Source organism: Chionomys nivalis, chromosome 16, assembly GCF_950005125.1.
Source record: "Chionomys nivalis chromosome 16, mChiNiv1.1, whole genome shotgun sequence".
NCBI classification, from domain to species: domain Eukaryota; kingdom Metazoa; phylum Chordata; class Mammalia; order Rodentia; family Cricetidae; genus Chionomys; species Chionomys nivalis.
The window spans coordinates 48,764,529-48,782,245 of NC_080101.1; the positions used below are offsets into that span (position 1 = coordinate 48,764,529).

At 40.0% G+C, this 17,717-nt stretch overlaps 1 protein-coding gene across 1 annotated transcript in view; it reads left to right on the forward strand.

The window, feature by feature from the left end:
• The window catches only part of Prex2 (phosphatidylinositol-3,4,5-trisphosphate dependent Rac exchange factor 2), a 283,473-nt gene that overhangs the window by 195,701 nt on the left and 70,055 nt on the right, over window positions 1–17,717 (forward strand). Inside the window, exon 34 of the mRNA XM_057790240.1 lies at window positions 6,836–6,979. Within this exon, the coding sequence (XP_057646223.1) occupies window positions 6,836–6,979 (144 nt within the window). The remainder of the gene's footprint in view (window positions 1–6,835; window positions 6,980–17,717) is intronic.

The following is a 17,717-nucleotide window of genomic DNA, read 5'->3' on the forward strand; positions in this document are numbered from 1 at the left end:
AATAGGAAATAGGACCTTATAGGGATTCCTGCTATTGAGATATCTCCATGTTCCCGGTTCCAAGTGAACAGTAAGACCTGGTTTACATAGCCAAAGTGATGCCTCTCTCTGTTGTGTTGTATATACCATTCTGAGGATGGGCAGAAACTCATAGACCACTTAAGAAGCTCTGGAGTGACCTGAGAGAAATCACAGTGACTTGGATGTGAGGGAATCTGTGGAAATAGTAAAATTAAAAATATCAATGCTATTTCTGTTAATTTATGAAGGTAGGAAGCATAGAATTGTCACTAATGTTCATTTCCACTTATAAACAAAAAGACCAAGAATATGAAAGTGTAAGTTACTGATACCCAAGAGACAATTGTTATCTGGCAAAATGTGGTAAATTTTGATTAAAAACAAAATTTTGGATAAATTAGGAGGTTTTTACTTGCATGTATAGAAGGATATGTAGTTTTGCTTGTAGACAGTAAGCTTAATTTTGCTGAAAACTATTCTGTGACGTTTCCTAATGCTGTTCATTCTCTAAAATGCTGTTTGAGGAGCTGTAAGCTCTCATGGGCATTTTTTTGTCCTCTGTGCTTTCAAAGTGACATTTTTGACAATCAAGTAATCAGGGGAACCACAATAATGAATTCTGTAAGTGATTTTTTTTTATCTACAGTAAGAGACATTGATGTGTTGGACACATTCCAAACATTAAAGGTAATTGTGATCCTCTAAGAAAAAGTTAGAGTTTAAATATGACAAAGCACTCATGATGGTGGTGTTTAGCATTGTGCTTTATGGGTCTCTTTGGGGCGTAGCCTGGACTTCTGAAGGTAGTTCCCTAGTAAAACACCAATTTCAATGCCATAAGACTCCACCAGTAAACATAAAAATAAAGAAAGAGCAGTCATTGTGGGTTTGGGAAAGAAGTTGACACATAACCATTCAGAAATAAAGTGTATAAGGAGAAGAAGCCTGGAAGCCATGATTGAACCTTGAGGGAGAGCATTGATTAGAAGGGTAGAATAGCACTAAAACAACATAGCCTTGACCTTAAAGGAAGGAGAAACTTCCTCATAAAATTGACAAGAGCATCATTTAGAGATTGTTTAGACATGTACACACTAGGACCCAAGTGCTGTAGAGGGAGAGCTCTAGAGAGGGAGGGAGGTGCATTCTGTGAGTTCTTCCAAGCCTCATTCACATAGAAAGTGTGAGTCTAGCCAGTCACAGTGAGAAGAAGAAAGATAAGGCCACTATAAGAGATGGTTTGGCGAGATGGGAGGGGCCTACAGAGTAACCAGTAAAAAGGTTACCCAGAACAAAGGGTAATAGCTGGCTTTTATAAGTTTTGGGGGCTGGTGGAAAGTTTTACACCATGCAGTTTAGTCTGGGATAGCATACTTGACAAGAGTATGGAGGAACCAGATACTGTTAGAACCATAAATCAGAATCAATAAAATCATAAACAGAAGCACTTCTTAGCTATGTCCCAGGGAGTGCGGCAGTGTGCAGCTATTTTGTTTTCCAGACTGTGGGATCTGGAAATGATGACAGGAGAGAGTTCATTGTGAAACCTGAGACCCGAGGTCCATCAAGTCTTACTTCAGTGGTAGAAGAAGGTTAGAGCTTGTTCAGATTTATGGCAGGTAGTTTCATCTTTCCATCTGTGTAGGAGCAGACGTGTCAGGATGGTTAATAAAGGCTGCATGGCTGGTATAGAGACAGATTGGCTGCACGCCATGGAGAGAGGACAGGGTGCAGAGAGAAGGAAGGTAGAAGAAACCATTCACTTTTATCTAGAACCTGAATTCAAATTCTGCATCCATTCTCATCAATCAGTGTGCCAACGAAAGCATTAGGTTTTTCCCAGAGCTTGGTGGTTTAAATAAGACAATGTGTTGAAATCCTCAAGTGTTACATGGTTGTAATCAATATTTGAAACCATTCCCTTACACTTGCTTTTGGACAAGACCAAATGTTTCCTTTATATTCATGATACTGTTAATCTTAAGGCAATTATTAGACAAATGAGTATTCGTAAACCCCCAGTGTCTTCATATGGGTCAACTACTGTGTCTGGAGCTATGGGTCCTGATGGAGGAGGGTCATTTTTCTATCTGTTGCTTTCATTGGTTAATTAATAAAGAAACTGCCTAGGCCCATTTGATAGGCCAACCCTTAGGTGGGTGGAGTAAACAGAACAGAATGCTGGGAGAAAGAAGCCGAGTCAGTGAGTCGCCATGATTCTCCCACTCCAGACAGACGCAGGTTATGATCTTTCCTGGTAAGCCAGCTCATGGTGCTACACAGAATATTAGAAATGGGTTAGATCAATATGTAAGAGCTAGCCAATAAGAGGCTGGAACTAATGGGCCAGGCAGTGTTCAAAAGAATACAGTTTCCATGTAATTATTTTGGGTAAAGCTAGCCGGGTGGCAGTGGGAAGCAGCCCCGCCGCTCCTATTACAACAGGGTCCCATAATGGTTGAAATAGACATGGGTCCATGATGTTGGTGGTCAAGATGAGTCATAATGACGAGTTGACTACAGATGTAGTCGAGAGGCCATATAACGAAATAAAGATGCATAAACCAAGAGGGTAATGTGACCTTTTCAGGACTGACTACAGAAAACATCCCATAATGGCAGCTTTAAATAGATCTGAAGGAAGACAAAGACTTGGAAAGGCTTAGAGAGAGACAATCTAAACAGGCTAAAGTATCAATTTTTAAAGCAAAACTTACTTATAAATTCACATAACCCATTCACTGATCTGGTGTCATATCTTCAGGGATGAAGCCATTGTGGCTGTTTCCTTGGGTGAGTTGCCCTAGGAAGTTCCCTCACTCAGCTTTCATTGGTTCCAAGCTGTTGATTACTTACATTCCTCTCAAAATAAATTTGTTTTCCGATAGAAGATGGCCGTCTGCAAGAAAAACAGTGGTGGATTTCAGTTCCGTGGTATTGTGCGTGTTTAAAAACATTTTATAGTTTTCTCATTTTGTGTTTGCAGAGCTCCTTGTGTTCCAAGAGCTAGTCCTTTCTTTATTCGTTGGGTCCTTCACAGATCCTTTCTCCTAGCTGTTTGCTCATTGTCACATTGTGCTGGCCTCATCTTCCATAGAGCTCAGATTTAGTGTTACTACAATCTAGATGACAGGATTTCTTTCATTGGCTGTGCCTTTAGTGTTATTTCTAAGATGGCATCATCCATACTCATGGCTTTCTCCTATGCTGTCTTCTAGGAGGTACATAGTTTCATACTTTCTACTTCAGTTTTTTTTACCTACTTTGAATTAATCTTATGAATGGTTGAGCACTATGTTAAGATTCTTTTTATGTGTACATGCCCAATTGTTTCAAAACCAGGGGAATGAAAAACCTATCATGTTACCTGTGCTCCTTTGTCAGGAGAAATGGGCAGCTCACATGGGACTAGCTCACACATTTCCAGACCAGGTTTCCATTCAGCTGCTGTCTATTCTTTGTCCAGTTGCACATTTACAGGCACATTGTCTGTACCTGTGGGGTGAGAAATGGATTCGGTCAGTCCCTGTCCTGTACTTTTCTTCCTCAGCTCTGTGTTAGTTGTTCTCAATCTTTTTCCTCACTGTGCAAACTTTGGAATCATTTTGTTGATATCCATGAATACCTTGGGATTTGAAGAATTTTCATGAAAACTGTATAGCAAATCAGGAATAAATAATATCCTGACAATAATGGCTCCTATTAACCATGAACATAGACTAGTTTCTCATTTATTTCTTAATTTTTTTGTTTTGTATTTGTCAGAAATTTTATTTTTCTCACATAAATATTGTACATATTTTAGTATATTTTTATGTATTTCGTTTTAGAGGGGGCTAGTACAAATGGTAGTGTGTTTTTAACTTTGTATTTTTCTTGTTTATTGCTAATATATAGGGAAATAGTTGGATTTTGTATATTAACTTTTTCTCGTGCGTCTTTGATATATACATATATTGTATATATCAAATGTTGTTGATCTCCGATTTGTCACCCATCTTTGATCATCTTATCTGTAAACAAAACTGAGAACTCAAGAACAATGGCAATGGGGTTTTGATCCTACTGCACATACTGGCTTTGTGGGAGCCTAGGCAGTTTGGATGCTCACCTTACTAGACCTGGATGGAGCTGGGTGGTCCTTGGACTTCCCACAGGGCAGGGAACCCGGATTACTCTTAGGGATGATGAGGGAGGGGGACTTGATGGGGGAGGGGGAGGGAATGGGAGGTGGTGGCGGGGAGAAGGCAGAAATCTTTAATAAATAAATAAATTAAAAAAAAAACAAAAACAAAAGTTTGCTCCTCTCTTGATGAGTGTTTTCATGTCCTTTTCTTCTATGGCTGTCTTAGTGGGAACTGCTAGCACAGCATTGAAAAGGAGTAGTGGTGAGAGGCCATCGTTCTTGCTCCTGGTTTAATGGGCAGTCGTAGTTTCTTACGATCAACTACGATGTTAGCTATAGCTTTATATATATATTATCATATGGTGGAGGTCCATTTTTTTAACCTATTGACTGAAAACATTTTTTTCATGAGTTCATGTTAGATTTTGTTAAATGCTTTCCCTGTATGCTGTCAGGATTAGATAGGTGAGCTTTATTTTTATTTTTTGTCAACACATACAATGGATTACATTAATTTATTTTGCATACCTTGTGTAAATCCTACTTAATAGTGGTATATAGTTATATACTAGATTTGATTGCCGTATTCCTGGGTAATTCCTGTGTCCATGAGAATTGCACACAGGAAAACTGTTTTCATCCCTTCAAGTAGTCTTGAGTTTTTATTACTTCACTGTAATCAAGATGTTCCAATTCTTAAGAATTACTTCCTTAATTCCCTTTTACCTTTGTTTTATGTCAGTTTAAAATATAGCAGTATCTGACATCATTGTCATTCTTTCAGTAACATTATCCACTTGACATCACTTTACTACCTTGATGACAAAGACTAAATGCATACAGTTTAATAAACATGGACATATATGATAGTATATGAAGAAAGTAGAATATATAAATATTTAGCAGGTATAAATTTATTTTCTTCCTTCTATCTGTGTCTCTACCTCTGTCATCTGTCTTTCTGTCTATCTCTGTGTCTCTCTTTTTATCTCTATTTATCTTTATATCTACCTCTCTTCATCTTCCCTCTTCTCTTTCTCTGTAGCACAGGCTAGGCTGGAACTCCACAATCTTCCTCTGCATGTGTAAACCACCATCTTCTTAATGTTGTTTTGGCTTTGGTTTTTAATTTTAACAACCGAAAATAAAAAAATTCCAATTATGAAAGGGCTTTCTTCTAAATCTTCAGTTTAGAAACTCATTTCTTTAGTTTCTAAATTAAACCAATTAATGTCTCTCTATGAAAAGTTACAGAAATAAAATAAGCATTATGAGGTGGCGTAAGGGAAGCTGGTGACCAGCGCTGCCATAGCTCCTTTGCCTAGATACACAATTCAGTAATAAAGAGGGAGGTTGTCATTTGTGTGGTAAATGGCTTTTGAACTTGAACTCAATATCAGTCCCAGGAAGGCAGCTTGAGGTGCTAATGTTGAATCGGGAAGATGCATTATGTTGAATCAGGAAGACCTGCTATGTCTTGCTCTTGATTTTTAACTAGTTAGTAGCAGTGTTCTAATTTGAGTATTTTCAGAATGATTTTATATACTTTTTTAATGGTGTAGAAATATTGTGGACTCACATGGAAAGAATATGACTTACAGTTGCACCATGAAATGTTCCCACAGCATTTTAGTCAATCGCGTTTGCTGATTTTTTTATTATTATTAAAAAGCCATTATTTTTAGAGTATTTAAAAGTAGCTCCAAGAATTTGGAAAGATAATTTCTAATGACCACAAAGCATCTTCAACAGAACATGGTTCACTTTAATGTGATGCTCAGGGAGCAGAGCTTACAAAACCCATGCTCATTTTGCTAATGGTTGCTATGCAGTCTTTTTCCTCACATACTACTTAAGGAGTATGCTCCGTGGGCTCGTTTGACTACTTGTGAATGAGGCAGCTGCCCTGAGAAATCCTCATCTAGTTAAGTGAGACATCTGGTGTGTCAGAGTGTAACCACGTTCCCCATTACAGAATTTGATACACAGTTCAGTAATAAACCCGTGTCTTTAGCTAGTGGAACTCTGATTCAGTACTCTTTAACGGAACGTCGCTTTGTGTGCCACGTGGGCCTAAAGTCCAGTGTAAGCGTTCCAGCTCTGAAGAGAAAGGCTTCCCTAATGCAAATGTTGCAGCTCTGAGGGAAAAGACATCCTGGCAGGCAGGAGTCAAGAAATACCAAAAAGTCGCAACACACAACAAACCTTACACAAGAGATTGATTGGGAAAGACACAAGACGGTGGTTGCCTCTGTTTTAGCAAGAAGCAACTAAGAACTGTGCAGGAGGCAGGCTGTCTAGGATTTCTTGTGGGGCAGCGTTTCTTCCCATGGTGGCCTGGATTGGTGGGGTTTTATGAACTGATTTTTGGGCAAACTCAGAGATTTGTGGGATTTTGTGGCCTGGTTTTGGGCCTTTTTTTTTTTCTTGGCTACCTGCATCTCCAGGGGCTTCAAATGGACTTCATAGCCATTAAGAGTAGTCTGGCGGGGTTGGGGGTGGGGGAGAGAGCCTGGCCATTCTCATATCTTGAAGGGCTTACACTTTGGAACACTCTTACTGTATTACTTTGTGGTAAATTTCAGAATTTTTTTTGTAAAAGTTTAACATATTACTGACATAATCCAAATGTACTGTCCAGCATACCCTTGACTTCAGGAAGTAATATGGGATTTAATGTCACTTCAGATGTCCCTCTTACGTACCAAGTGGAAGGAAGCCGCCAGGCCCTGAAAGTTTACTTCTACATTGATAGCTACCATTTTGAGCAACTGCCTCAACGGTTGAAGAATGGAGGAGGATTTAAAATTCACCCTGTTCTCTTTTCACAAGGTGAGCGAGCTTTTTTCCTTTTCAGGATTTTGGTAGTAAACCGTTTTATCTTTATTAATATTTTAAGTACATTAAATGTTAGCAGTGATATTTTCAGGTAATATGATTGTTTCTGGGAGTGTTTGTTGAGAATGCTTGATTTAAATACATTCATCAAACAGAACTGGAGCATTTTATAAGATGGACAACAACAAACTAGCTCTTGTAATTTAAATTAACCTGTTTCTATTAATACTTGTTCTGCCATGTGGCTTTTTACTTCTTCCTTCTGTATGTTTGATTACAGTGTATCACTAGGGTCTCCCATCTACCTAGATTCATCATCCCGAGTTCCTCTCTCTGCTGGGAAGTCCTGCCTAACCTCTACTGCCTAGCTATTATTGGCCATTCAACTCTTTACTGAACCAATCAGAAGGCATCTTTCACACAGTGTGATCAAATATCCCACGAAAAGTCTCCATAGAGCTGGATAAGACAGAGAATGCTGGACCAGAGAGTTCATTTTTATAGTTTTAATTGAGTGTACAGCATTTAAGGACTCTGTATCTTGCTTTGTTTTTCTTTTGCTATGAGAGACAGAGAGTAGAGACACACAGAGAGGTAGAGACACACATACACAGAAAAAGAGACAGAGAGACACGCATACACACAGAGACAGAGACAGATCACACAAAAGATCAGTCTTGCACCATTGAGTCACAAGTGTCTTTACCCAGAGAGCCACCTTACCAACTTTTTTCTGTCTTTTTAAAAATGTTGTCATTGAAACCATTACTGAGATGACGGATGGCACTAAATATTTCTTTTAAAAAATATTCATGACACATCCACCTCCAATAACTGAATAATCATAGTCCATTGCAAATGTATGTAGGGAAAAGATTATTTTGTAAGTAACTTTTCGTTTTATAAACTTTGCAAAAGCAGATTGAAAACTAAATCAATTGCTTTGAAAAGTAATTTAAGAAACCTTCAGTAAACATTTGGCTTTCATAACTCCTAGAAGTAACATAAGAGAAGCAAACCTCGCTGGGTGGTGTTACATGCATGGCCAGCCTGTTCTACAGAGCGAGTTCCAGGGCAGCCAGAGCTCCGTAGACCTACACAGCTGTCCCAGAAAACCAAAGGCAGCAGGGTCTATGTTCAAGGCCACAGAAGGGAAGACTGGAAACAGCTGATTTCATTAAAAATCTGCCCATGATAAAGTTGTTCCTTTAAAGAGGTGGCAAAATGCCTCTGTAGTCACAAGGCTCCCGTGTGCCGTCATTTTATCTCTCCGTGTTCTGACAGCAGCCTGGGAGGTCCAGATTCACTCTGAGCAGAGAATGACCCAGTTTTGTGATTAAAAGTGATGCTAAATGAAAGAAATGGTCTTTCCCTGGGATAAACATTATTTGAAGGGTTTATGGCTCTTCACTAGCTACTTAAAATATAGAAGAAAAATCTGTGAATATGAAAATCTCCTGGGGGTTCCTCAGTGTCTGCCCTCAGCATGGCTCAGGGTAGCAGAAGCTAGGATATTGCTCTCTTCCTCCTAAGGGCCGGAGGTGAGCAAGGTCAGATGGAAATGTGTATTGCAGGAAGCCACAGCTTCAGAACAGTAACTAGGCAAACCAAAGTGGAACTGATTTCCAAAACAAGGCACAAGGCCTGGCAGGAAAGTTGGCACAAAAAACATTCACAGTGCTTGGAGGCAAAGATCACTTTTAGATAATCTGCCTTCTACAATGCATGCTTCCTTATAGGCTACACAGATCAGTGTGGATGAGTTCCTGGACCTGACCCATAGGGAGAGGGAAGTCAGACAGCTCCTGGTTGAGTAGCACTCAGAGAATCAATACTCTGGTCCCCCTTCGGCCAACTTATTTTCATGGCTCTGGCAGGAGTAGTCAATGCGGGCTGCGCAGGGTCATCCTGGAAAGATTTTAGAAAGTGCCCATGCCCAGCCCCACACCACAGCCATCAATATGGAATCACTGGGAGGTGGAGCACAAATGCCAAGGTATTTTTGTGGTTTTTTGCGTGTTCCCGAGCACACAGGCTTCAGAAATCACTGCTCTTCCTGGCTGTGCAGCACTGCAGTTAATGTCCAGTTATTGCATGCATGCTCAGATGTCTAGAGCCTGTGCTGCGGGAGCCAAGCAGGTGAGGGGCAGTGTAAGAAGTACTACATGTTAACGATGCATTGAGATGCTGGCTGTTCCTTCAAGGAGGCATCACTTTGGCTCAGAGTCTTTTTGACCAAAAGATGGTGCTGTTCTGAAGGATGAAGGATTCAGGGATCTCTTCTTCAGGACTGCGCAGCTAGAACATGGCGTGCCTGTTTCTTACAGGCATTGGTGTGGCAGCTCCCAGAGCATCTTCTGTAGCCTGTGCTTCTGTGTCCCTCACATCTTCTCTTTCTACAAGAACTGCAAGAGGCTCCTCGGGGACTCTGGGCAGCTTCCTTTCCTTCAAAGAGACAGCGTTTGGAAGAACCTGGTTATTGGGACAAGCTGCAACCCTAACTCCTGTAGCTCATTTTAAACCTTCCACAGATTCTTCCTTCTCATTGTGTGGACTCCAGTCAGCAGTCTGGGGCCTGCTCTGAGACTAGTTTATTTCGGAACTTGCACCTCTGCTGGTTTCTGTCAATGATCGATATCACAACCAGACTTTCGTCCCTTGGGAACTTGGACTCCTAACCTCCGCTCCTTTTCAGAGTAGGATTGCTGGTCTCATCTATTTACCTTAACATTCAGGCAAGGAAGCCCCAAGGGGACCTCAGCACTTCACCTGGCTTCCTCTTCCCATAAGGTCACAATTGCCTCATCGACAGGTGGATGTAAGGAACTATAGCTTACATTTCAATGGTACCTCTGGTTTGTCTCCAAGGGAAATCATTTCCTCTGGGGATCTTTAAAGCAACGGAACAGAGATAAGAAGCAGAAGGGAGTCACAGATTGAGTCAGTGCAGCAGATGGACCAGTTTCTTGAGGCTGCCACAGCCAACTGCACCATCTGAGATCGAGTCTATCAGCGTTCCGCAAGGCTGCAGTCTGAAATTAAGGTGTCCACAGGACATGCTTCCTCTGAAGGTTGTAGTGAGTGATTTTTCCCACTTTTCCATCAGTTCAGATCATGGCTACCAGCTGTCCTCAGTGTCCCTTGTTTCTTTGGATGCTCTGCCTCTCTTCGATGACCACTTCATTTCTTTGACCGTCTACCTCTGTGTCTTTGTATACAGTCTTTCTCCTCTGACGATGATGCAAGTCACTGGGTTTGGGCCTCCTTTAATCCAGTATGACTTTCTTATTTTAATGATGAGATTGGTAATGTGTCATAGCAAAGTTACACTGTCATTTGGTGGGCACTACAGGTTAAGACTTTGTCCTGTCTTTTGAAAGTTTCAATTCAACTTTCAGCGGATGCTATGCGCTATCCTTTCGGCTGCTACCCTGGGGTCCCAAACCTGTATTCTTTGTCGAGCTGACTTGCGTCATCTAAGCTCTGTGGCATCCCTTCCTGGAAAACATTGCTGAGCATCCCTTTGCTGGTCTTTGGATGCTGGTCATCTTTAAGTAGAAGCAATCAGTGCTGGTCTTTTCCTAAGTGTTGTCTTGTGAGTTTCAACTGCTTGTCTTCTAGAGAGAGTGGGCTTCCACAAAAGCTGCCACCCTTAACTCTGACACGTCTTTAAAACCTGTCTTCCTGTCTGCATGGAAGAGGTTAATTTGCCTAGACTCCTGGGTGCTGTTTCTTTTTTTAAAGGAGAAATTCGCAGCAAACATTGACAGTTTCTGTTACTTCCCTTCAAGTGTCTTTCCTCCCACACTTTTCCTAAAGTGTCATTAGAAGATGAATATTAGTTTTCCCATTGGACTTGATACAATGTGTATAATTGAAACAGTAAATAGCTTATTTTAAAAATGAACAAACTGGCAGAAATGATATTCCATTGTTTAGCTTGTATGTGAGTGTAGAGCTCCCCTCACGAATATTACAACAGGAGTCACAAAACTTGTCAACAACTTTTGAGGAATTCTGATTGGCTGTCACCATTTCTTTGTGTACACAGTATCTTTTTTTTTTTTTTTTTTTTTTGGATTTTCGAGACAGGGTTTCTCCGTAGCTTTTTGGTTCCTGTCCTGGAACTAGCTCTTGTAGACCAGGCTGGCCTCGAACTCACAGAGATCCGCCTGCCTCTGCCTCCTGAGTGCTGGGATTAAAGGCATGCACCACCACCGCCCAGCTGTACACAGTATCTTATTGACCAATAATGACGTCAATGGAGTTTTTGTTGTTCAATGGATTTACAAGGCACTCTGGAGAGATTCTGCTTTGCTCTTCATCATGTGTTCATTGAGCCTGGTGCTCAATAAATAAAGACTATTTATTGCATGTTGTTTATAGTTACCCTCTCAGTCCTCCTCTTTCTCCCCTCCCACTTGTTACCACTCCACTTCCTCTTCCCACTTTCTTGCCTGTATTTTATATATTTATAAAACAAACAAACAAACAAAACCCAGGATCCATAAATAAAGGGAAACATGTGACACATTTGTCTTCTGAGTCTGGCTTCTTTTGTTTAATGATGTCATCACCAGTTACATTCATTTTCCGGCCTGTGAGATGATTATGTTTCTTCTTATTGGTGAATAAAAGTCCACATTTTTTCCATCTTCCATCTGTCTATGGACTCTGGCTGCTTCTGTAGCTTGGCTGTAGTGACTGTCACCACAGTAAATATGGGTGTGCTGATGTGTTCGGTAGACTCTGTCCGGAATATACCCGAAAGTCATACGGATGCATCTTTTTTTTTTATTCCAAATGAATTTATTTTCTTAATTTAATTAAGTATTAATTAATCTAATAAAGTGGTCCCAATTCCACTTTAAATTTCTTTGTGCCCCCCCCACGGATGCATCTTATATTTCTTCTCCATTGATCAGTTTTGTGGAAAAGCCATGATTTTCTTTTAAATAAGTGGAAATGTGGCTTACTGTGAGTCTTAATTTAACATTTAATTTTTTCTTAAAATTATTTAGATGTCACTACCGCCCTTTTTTGCTAGCTGTTTAAGTTTAATGGAATGTTTTATCTCTTGTAATTCAAAAGTGCTAACAATAAAACAAGCAAACTCAAATCAATTGTAAAATATTGTTTTTAATTAAATGCTTTTAAGTATGTTCTCATGTTTTCAAACGAGTATGTGAATATAACCTTTTAGAACTAGCTATATTATATGCATAAGATGTAAGGAAATTAGGTAAGAAAACATTGGAGAGAACAAAGTTTGAAGTTTGAAGCAACCATGGTTATTATATATTTAATCTGTTTTCCCTGAGATTAGAAGTTTAATTATTAGAACACCATTACGTTTCATGTTAATTTAAATAACAATGAATAAAAATAACATTTCGCTACAATGGGAATGCTGTTCTCTTTCCTCCTCTTGGCCATACAAATCTAATTTTTAAATACAGAACTCACCTTTTTTATTTTTCATTCTCTACAACCTTATCATGTGCCATTAAATTCTTGCTAAATCTTTTGGCAATCTTAGACATTTCTTCTGTTTCTGAAAAAAATTAAATTTTTATAAACTTTAATCATTACGTAAATCTTTATTGTTGTCAAAAGATATAATGAAGGCTCTCCCCCCCTTCTCTCTCTCTCTCTCTCTCTCTCTCTCTGCTTGCCATTCTTCTAAAGAGGCAGCTTTCTGTCTCCCCCTTTCCTTCTTTTCTCTCCTTTTCTAACCTCTCTTTCTCTTTCTCTCACTTTCTCCCTCCCCTCTCTTCCACCCTCCACACCTGTTTAATAGAACTTCACACTCAAAAATAAGATAGAATGAAAATGGGAATTATTAAGAACAGAAGAGTGTTCATTAAAATTATAGTCAGTTATGTTTACATAATATTGTAGTAGGCTCCAAGGACAGCAGTATGCCCTGATGAAAATGCATCTCAAATACACACTCATTTCCTCTAAAGCCCCTCCCCATTGCCCTCATCTTTCTGGTCTGAAGCTACAGACTAAAGTGTCCTTGCCTGAACCCTTGCTCAGTTCCCAGACTGTCTGCTTAGGTAAGCACACTCAAGCACAATCCAGAGCTCAGGGACATTGACTTATTAACTCCCGTGGAATATCTGGCATGCTGCCCAGAACATAAAACTCTTTTAATAAATGAGTTCTTATTTATTTTTATATTTTTATTTTATATTACAAATATCACAGACTCTCTTAATACTATCATTTAGTGAAATTCTCTCCCCACAACTGTCATAGTAGCTGCTCACTTTCCATGGGCAGCATGAGGACCCTGAATTCTGAGGTATTAATCTGTCCATCGATGGTGGCACAGGTCCTAAAAATCAGCCACTGGGGTTTCACCATTAGCTTCCCAAGGAGGAATGGAAATTGGCGTTGAACTATGTCTGTTGATAGACAGATGCCTCCTCAGATAAGACCTTGCTAACAGAAAACCAACTCCCACCCTTTAGCAGGAGTGAACCCCTTCTGTATTTGAGGCTGTATCATCAGAATACTTTTCTTTACTCCTGCCCATATTCAGGGCCTGGAGTCTGCTGGGTCTTTTACAGGTTTTCTAACCAATGTTTAAACTGCGAAGTGAAAGCATGCCAAACTTGAAAGGAGGCCACAAAGGTAGCTTCCTATGCTGGGCTTCATGTTGCATGTATCCTCTGAAATCTTCATAATTGCATGACAATTATGACTTTTACTGAAAAAAATTCAAATTTGGTAACATACATGAGAAGTTTCAGTGTGACATGTACTAGATCCGAAACAATATAGGAAATAGGCCATAATTCAAATTAGTAGTCACCTTGCTAGTGTTGTAAATAATAATAATAATAACAGTCTGAAAATGGTAGCTTTCTTCTGGTTTTTTTTGTTGTTTGTTTGTTTTGTTTTGTTTTGTTTTTCAAGACAGGGTTTCTCTGTGGTTTTGGTTCCTGTCCTGGAACTAGCTCTTGTAGACCAGGCTGGTCTCGAACTCACAGAGATCCGCCTGCCTCTGCCTCCCAAGTGCTGGGATTAAAGGCGTGCGCCACCATCGCCCGGCTGGTAGCTTTCTGTTAATTCATGGCACCACATTATTTCATTTACAAACTACTGCATTTAGCAGCTTTGCAAGAAAATGGTGTTTCTTTAAAAATCAAAACTGAAATAGTTCTTTGAAAATGAGACCTCGTGACTGGTGATTCACTTCAAGGGAAAAGGATTTTTTTTTGTGTGTGTACATCTTTTTTTTTAATTTATTCATTTATTTATTTATTAAAGATTTCTGCCTTCTCCCCGCCACCACCTCCCATTTCCCTCCCCCTCCCCCATCAAGTCCCCCTCCCTCATCATCCCTAAGAGGAATCCCGGTTCCCTGCCCTGTGGGAAGTCCAAGGACCACCCACCTCCATCCAGGTCTAGTAAGGTGAGCATCCAAACTGCCTAGGTTCCCACAAAGCCAGTACGTGCAGTAGGATCAAAAACCCATTGCCATTGTTCTTGAGTTCTCAGTAGTCCTCATTGTCTATTATGTTCAGCAAGTCCTGAGACAATGGGGATGTTCTATCAGGAACTCACCAAGGCCAGCTGGCCTGGGTCTGAACAAGGGAAAAGGATTTACATTGGCAAATTACATCCAGAGCTGGTGTGGCTGTTGTCGGCCTGCATACGAAACTTGGATTTCAGGGTTCAGTTGTGTGATTTGTGCCCCCTAAAAACAAACAAAAAACATTAATAAAATGTTAATAAAATAAAGAAAACTATGTTAAGCAAAATACCTTTAAGTGACTGAGATGTTACACGTATCTTTTATCCTGACTCACCATTTGAGTAAAGACTCTGTCCTGCAATTTCCCTGGATCCAGCTGTGCTTTCTGTTACCTCAGTAATATTTAACTGAGTAGCAGAATGTGAATATGAATGGATACGTATATGTGTGTGCACATACATGTACATACATACAGTACTAATTAAGCTCAGGTCTAGTACACACTGCACATGAACTCTACCACTGAGCTATACCCCCAAAGATTGGATATTTTTGAGACAGTCTTGCTGTGTAGTTCATGCTGCCGTTGACTCTCTCCATGCCCCAGGCTGGTCTGAATCGCCCTGCCTCTGCCTCCTGGGGACTAGGAATAGGTGCTACTCAGCACTGTGGGGCTCAGGCTAGAGCCATAGCTCCACGCTGCTGTCACTAGCTGGCCAAGGACTTGTTTTCAGAGGCATCTATCGAAGTAAAGTTGAGATTCTTTACTGAACCACAGAACAGAAGCGAACAATGAGTCAGCATGAAATACAATTAGAATTTATGAAGAAACCATCTTCTTATGGATTTAAGATAGAAAAAGATAGTACACACTTTGAGGTGGCTTCTCAGGAAAGAGTTGTGCCTGATTGTTTTAGCCATAGCTGTTGGGAGGCTCTGCTTTGATTCTGTGGTCGCTTCCACGAGTCACTAAGGAAAACCTCTGTGTTCTCAGTAAATGAGGGCATATGGTGTTTCTGCTGTGCTTTGGTATGGTTATAATCTGATAAGGTAAAACCATGGATCCCAAAGGTCACAGAGGGAGATTCTCAGAATACTGCAGGTTTGAAGTTGGCAAAAGAGGAAAATATATGACAATACATGCCTATATGCTTAGACTTTAAATACAGTTCATCTATATTTTAGCATTCTTAATTTAAGTCTCTCTATATAAAATGAGTATTACCTCTGTGTAGGCAACCTTCACAAGAAGTTTGCTGAGGTTCTTAACTCTTGCCTTCCAGAGACTTCAGCCAGACTCCTGCCTGAAGAGGCTCTTTCACTTTTCATGTCACCCAATTTCCCTGTCTTTCTATCCCACCTCAATTTCCTCTTATGAGAATCTGATTCCTTAAGATATGATGATGACCAAAGATCCATTTCCTAGAATTTATGGGTTAATCAGGGCATAGACAGTTGCCCTACCCAGGCACCAAAAGTGTCAACCTACCTGGTCTGATGGGGATAAGAGAATGTCCAAGGAGTTATAAGATCAGAACATAATCTCATCATTTGATAGAAATCTGTAAGAATCCATGTCATTAACTCCTGCCCTCGATGGCATAAATAACAAACACATCATGCAGCAGATGGTTGTGTGTAATTAATAAGATTAAACTGAAAGTAGCAGGACCTTTTATCAAGAGATACATCCCAATGATGCTAGTAAATCATTAAAACATAAGCAGAAAGTGTCATAGATTTTGAGTATGTATATCTTGTAGCTGAGGACGCATGTTAGCCCCTTTCTCAGGTATCTATTCCCACCACTCTGCTTTAATGATAGTCCTAGTTTCCCTTACAGACATCTCAGAATAGCAAGGGAAGTGTTTTCAAGTTTCTGCATCCTCTTAGCTTTTCAGTTTAGAAGATCCCTTAGGCTGTTAAAAAATGACTGTTACATATTAAGAACATAACAAAACACAGAAGAATTATTTCAGAGAGGGGACTCCAGTGTGGAGCAAACTTAGTGGTAGAGTGTAAGGCTGTGGTCATTGAGTATATATCAACTGCTTCTGAAAGGAAATAGAGAGTCATTGATAACTTTGGATTAGTTTATAATGGCATTTAAGAAGTTAGGACATATGTTTTTCTTGAAGAAATATTTTGTCTTCTGAGGTCCACATGTCCAAGTGACCTTGTCTTCAAGATGCTGTTGAGGCTGTAAAGACATAGAAGGTAGAGATTTTATTATAGGGAATAAGGCTTTATCTTAGTTTATTTCTTTTTGATCCAAGTGTGGTAGGTGTCCATCCATCCTGCAGAAGTGTTAGCAAATACTAGAAGGTATACAGAGAGACATCTCTACCCATGTGGGTTGCCAGATGGCTTAGAGAAGAAATGAAATTCAGGAGCATATTGATTGAGAAAATTCTCTTGTTTAAATTCCTTTATTTTTGTACAGCTGGGTGAACATGAAGAACTAGCAAACCATGTTTAGAGTCAATGTAAACATTGACTCATTTATTTTCCCAGTTAGAAAGCTCTAGTTGATTTGACAAGTTCAACTTTGGGAGCTGGGCTATTGGGAGAAAGGCTTGTAATATTTCCTTCCTCCTGGAAGCCACTGTTGCGTTCCTGCCTATCAGGTTCCAGACTCTTCCATCTCTAAACAATTGTACATGGGTTCATCTTTTAAGTCAGGTCCACTAGCATAGACATGTGATCTATGGGCACCACCGCGGAGGGAGCTAATTTGTTTGTTTCTGGAACTTGAGCAAAGTTAGTAGGCTTAATGTGGTAAACCTTAAACATCAGTTTTGGTGATTCCAAATAAAGGGCTTGGTTTTAGTTAACCAATGGTATTTTTTGGTTTCAAAGATGCTATGAATTAGGGAGTGAATTCAGTTGCCTTATCTACTACCATCTCTAAAGGGCTTGGTTTTAGTTAACCAGTGGTATTTTTTGGTTTCAAAGATGCTATGAATTAGGGAGTGAATTCAGTTGCCTTATCTACTACCATCTCTGTAGCTGTTAGAGCTCGTAAATGCCCTGGCCTCTCACACACTGTAGAGTTCGGCTGCTCAGAAGTATAAGCTCCCAGTCAAAAACTGTTCCTCAGATTTTGGAGCCCCCTCTATGCTTTATTTCTATGCTATGTAAAAGGCAAAGGCTTTCTTCTAGATTGGGACGTCTCAAGGCTTGGGCTGATAACACTAACTTTGTTGGTTTTTGGAAACACTGTGGTTTACTCTTCTGCCGCAG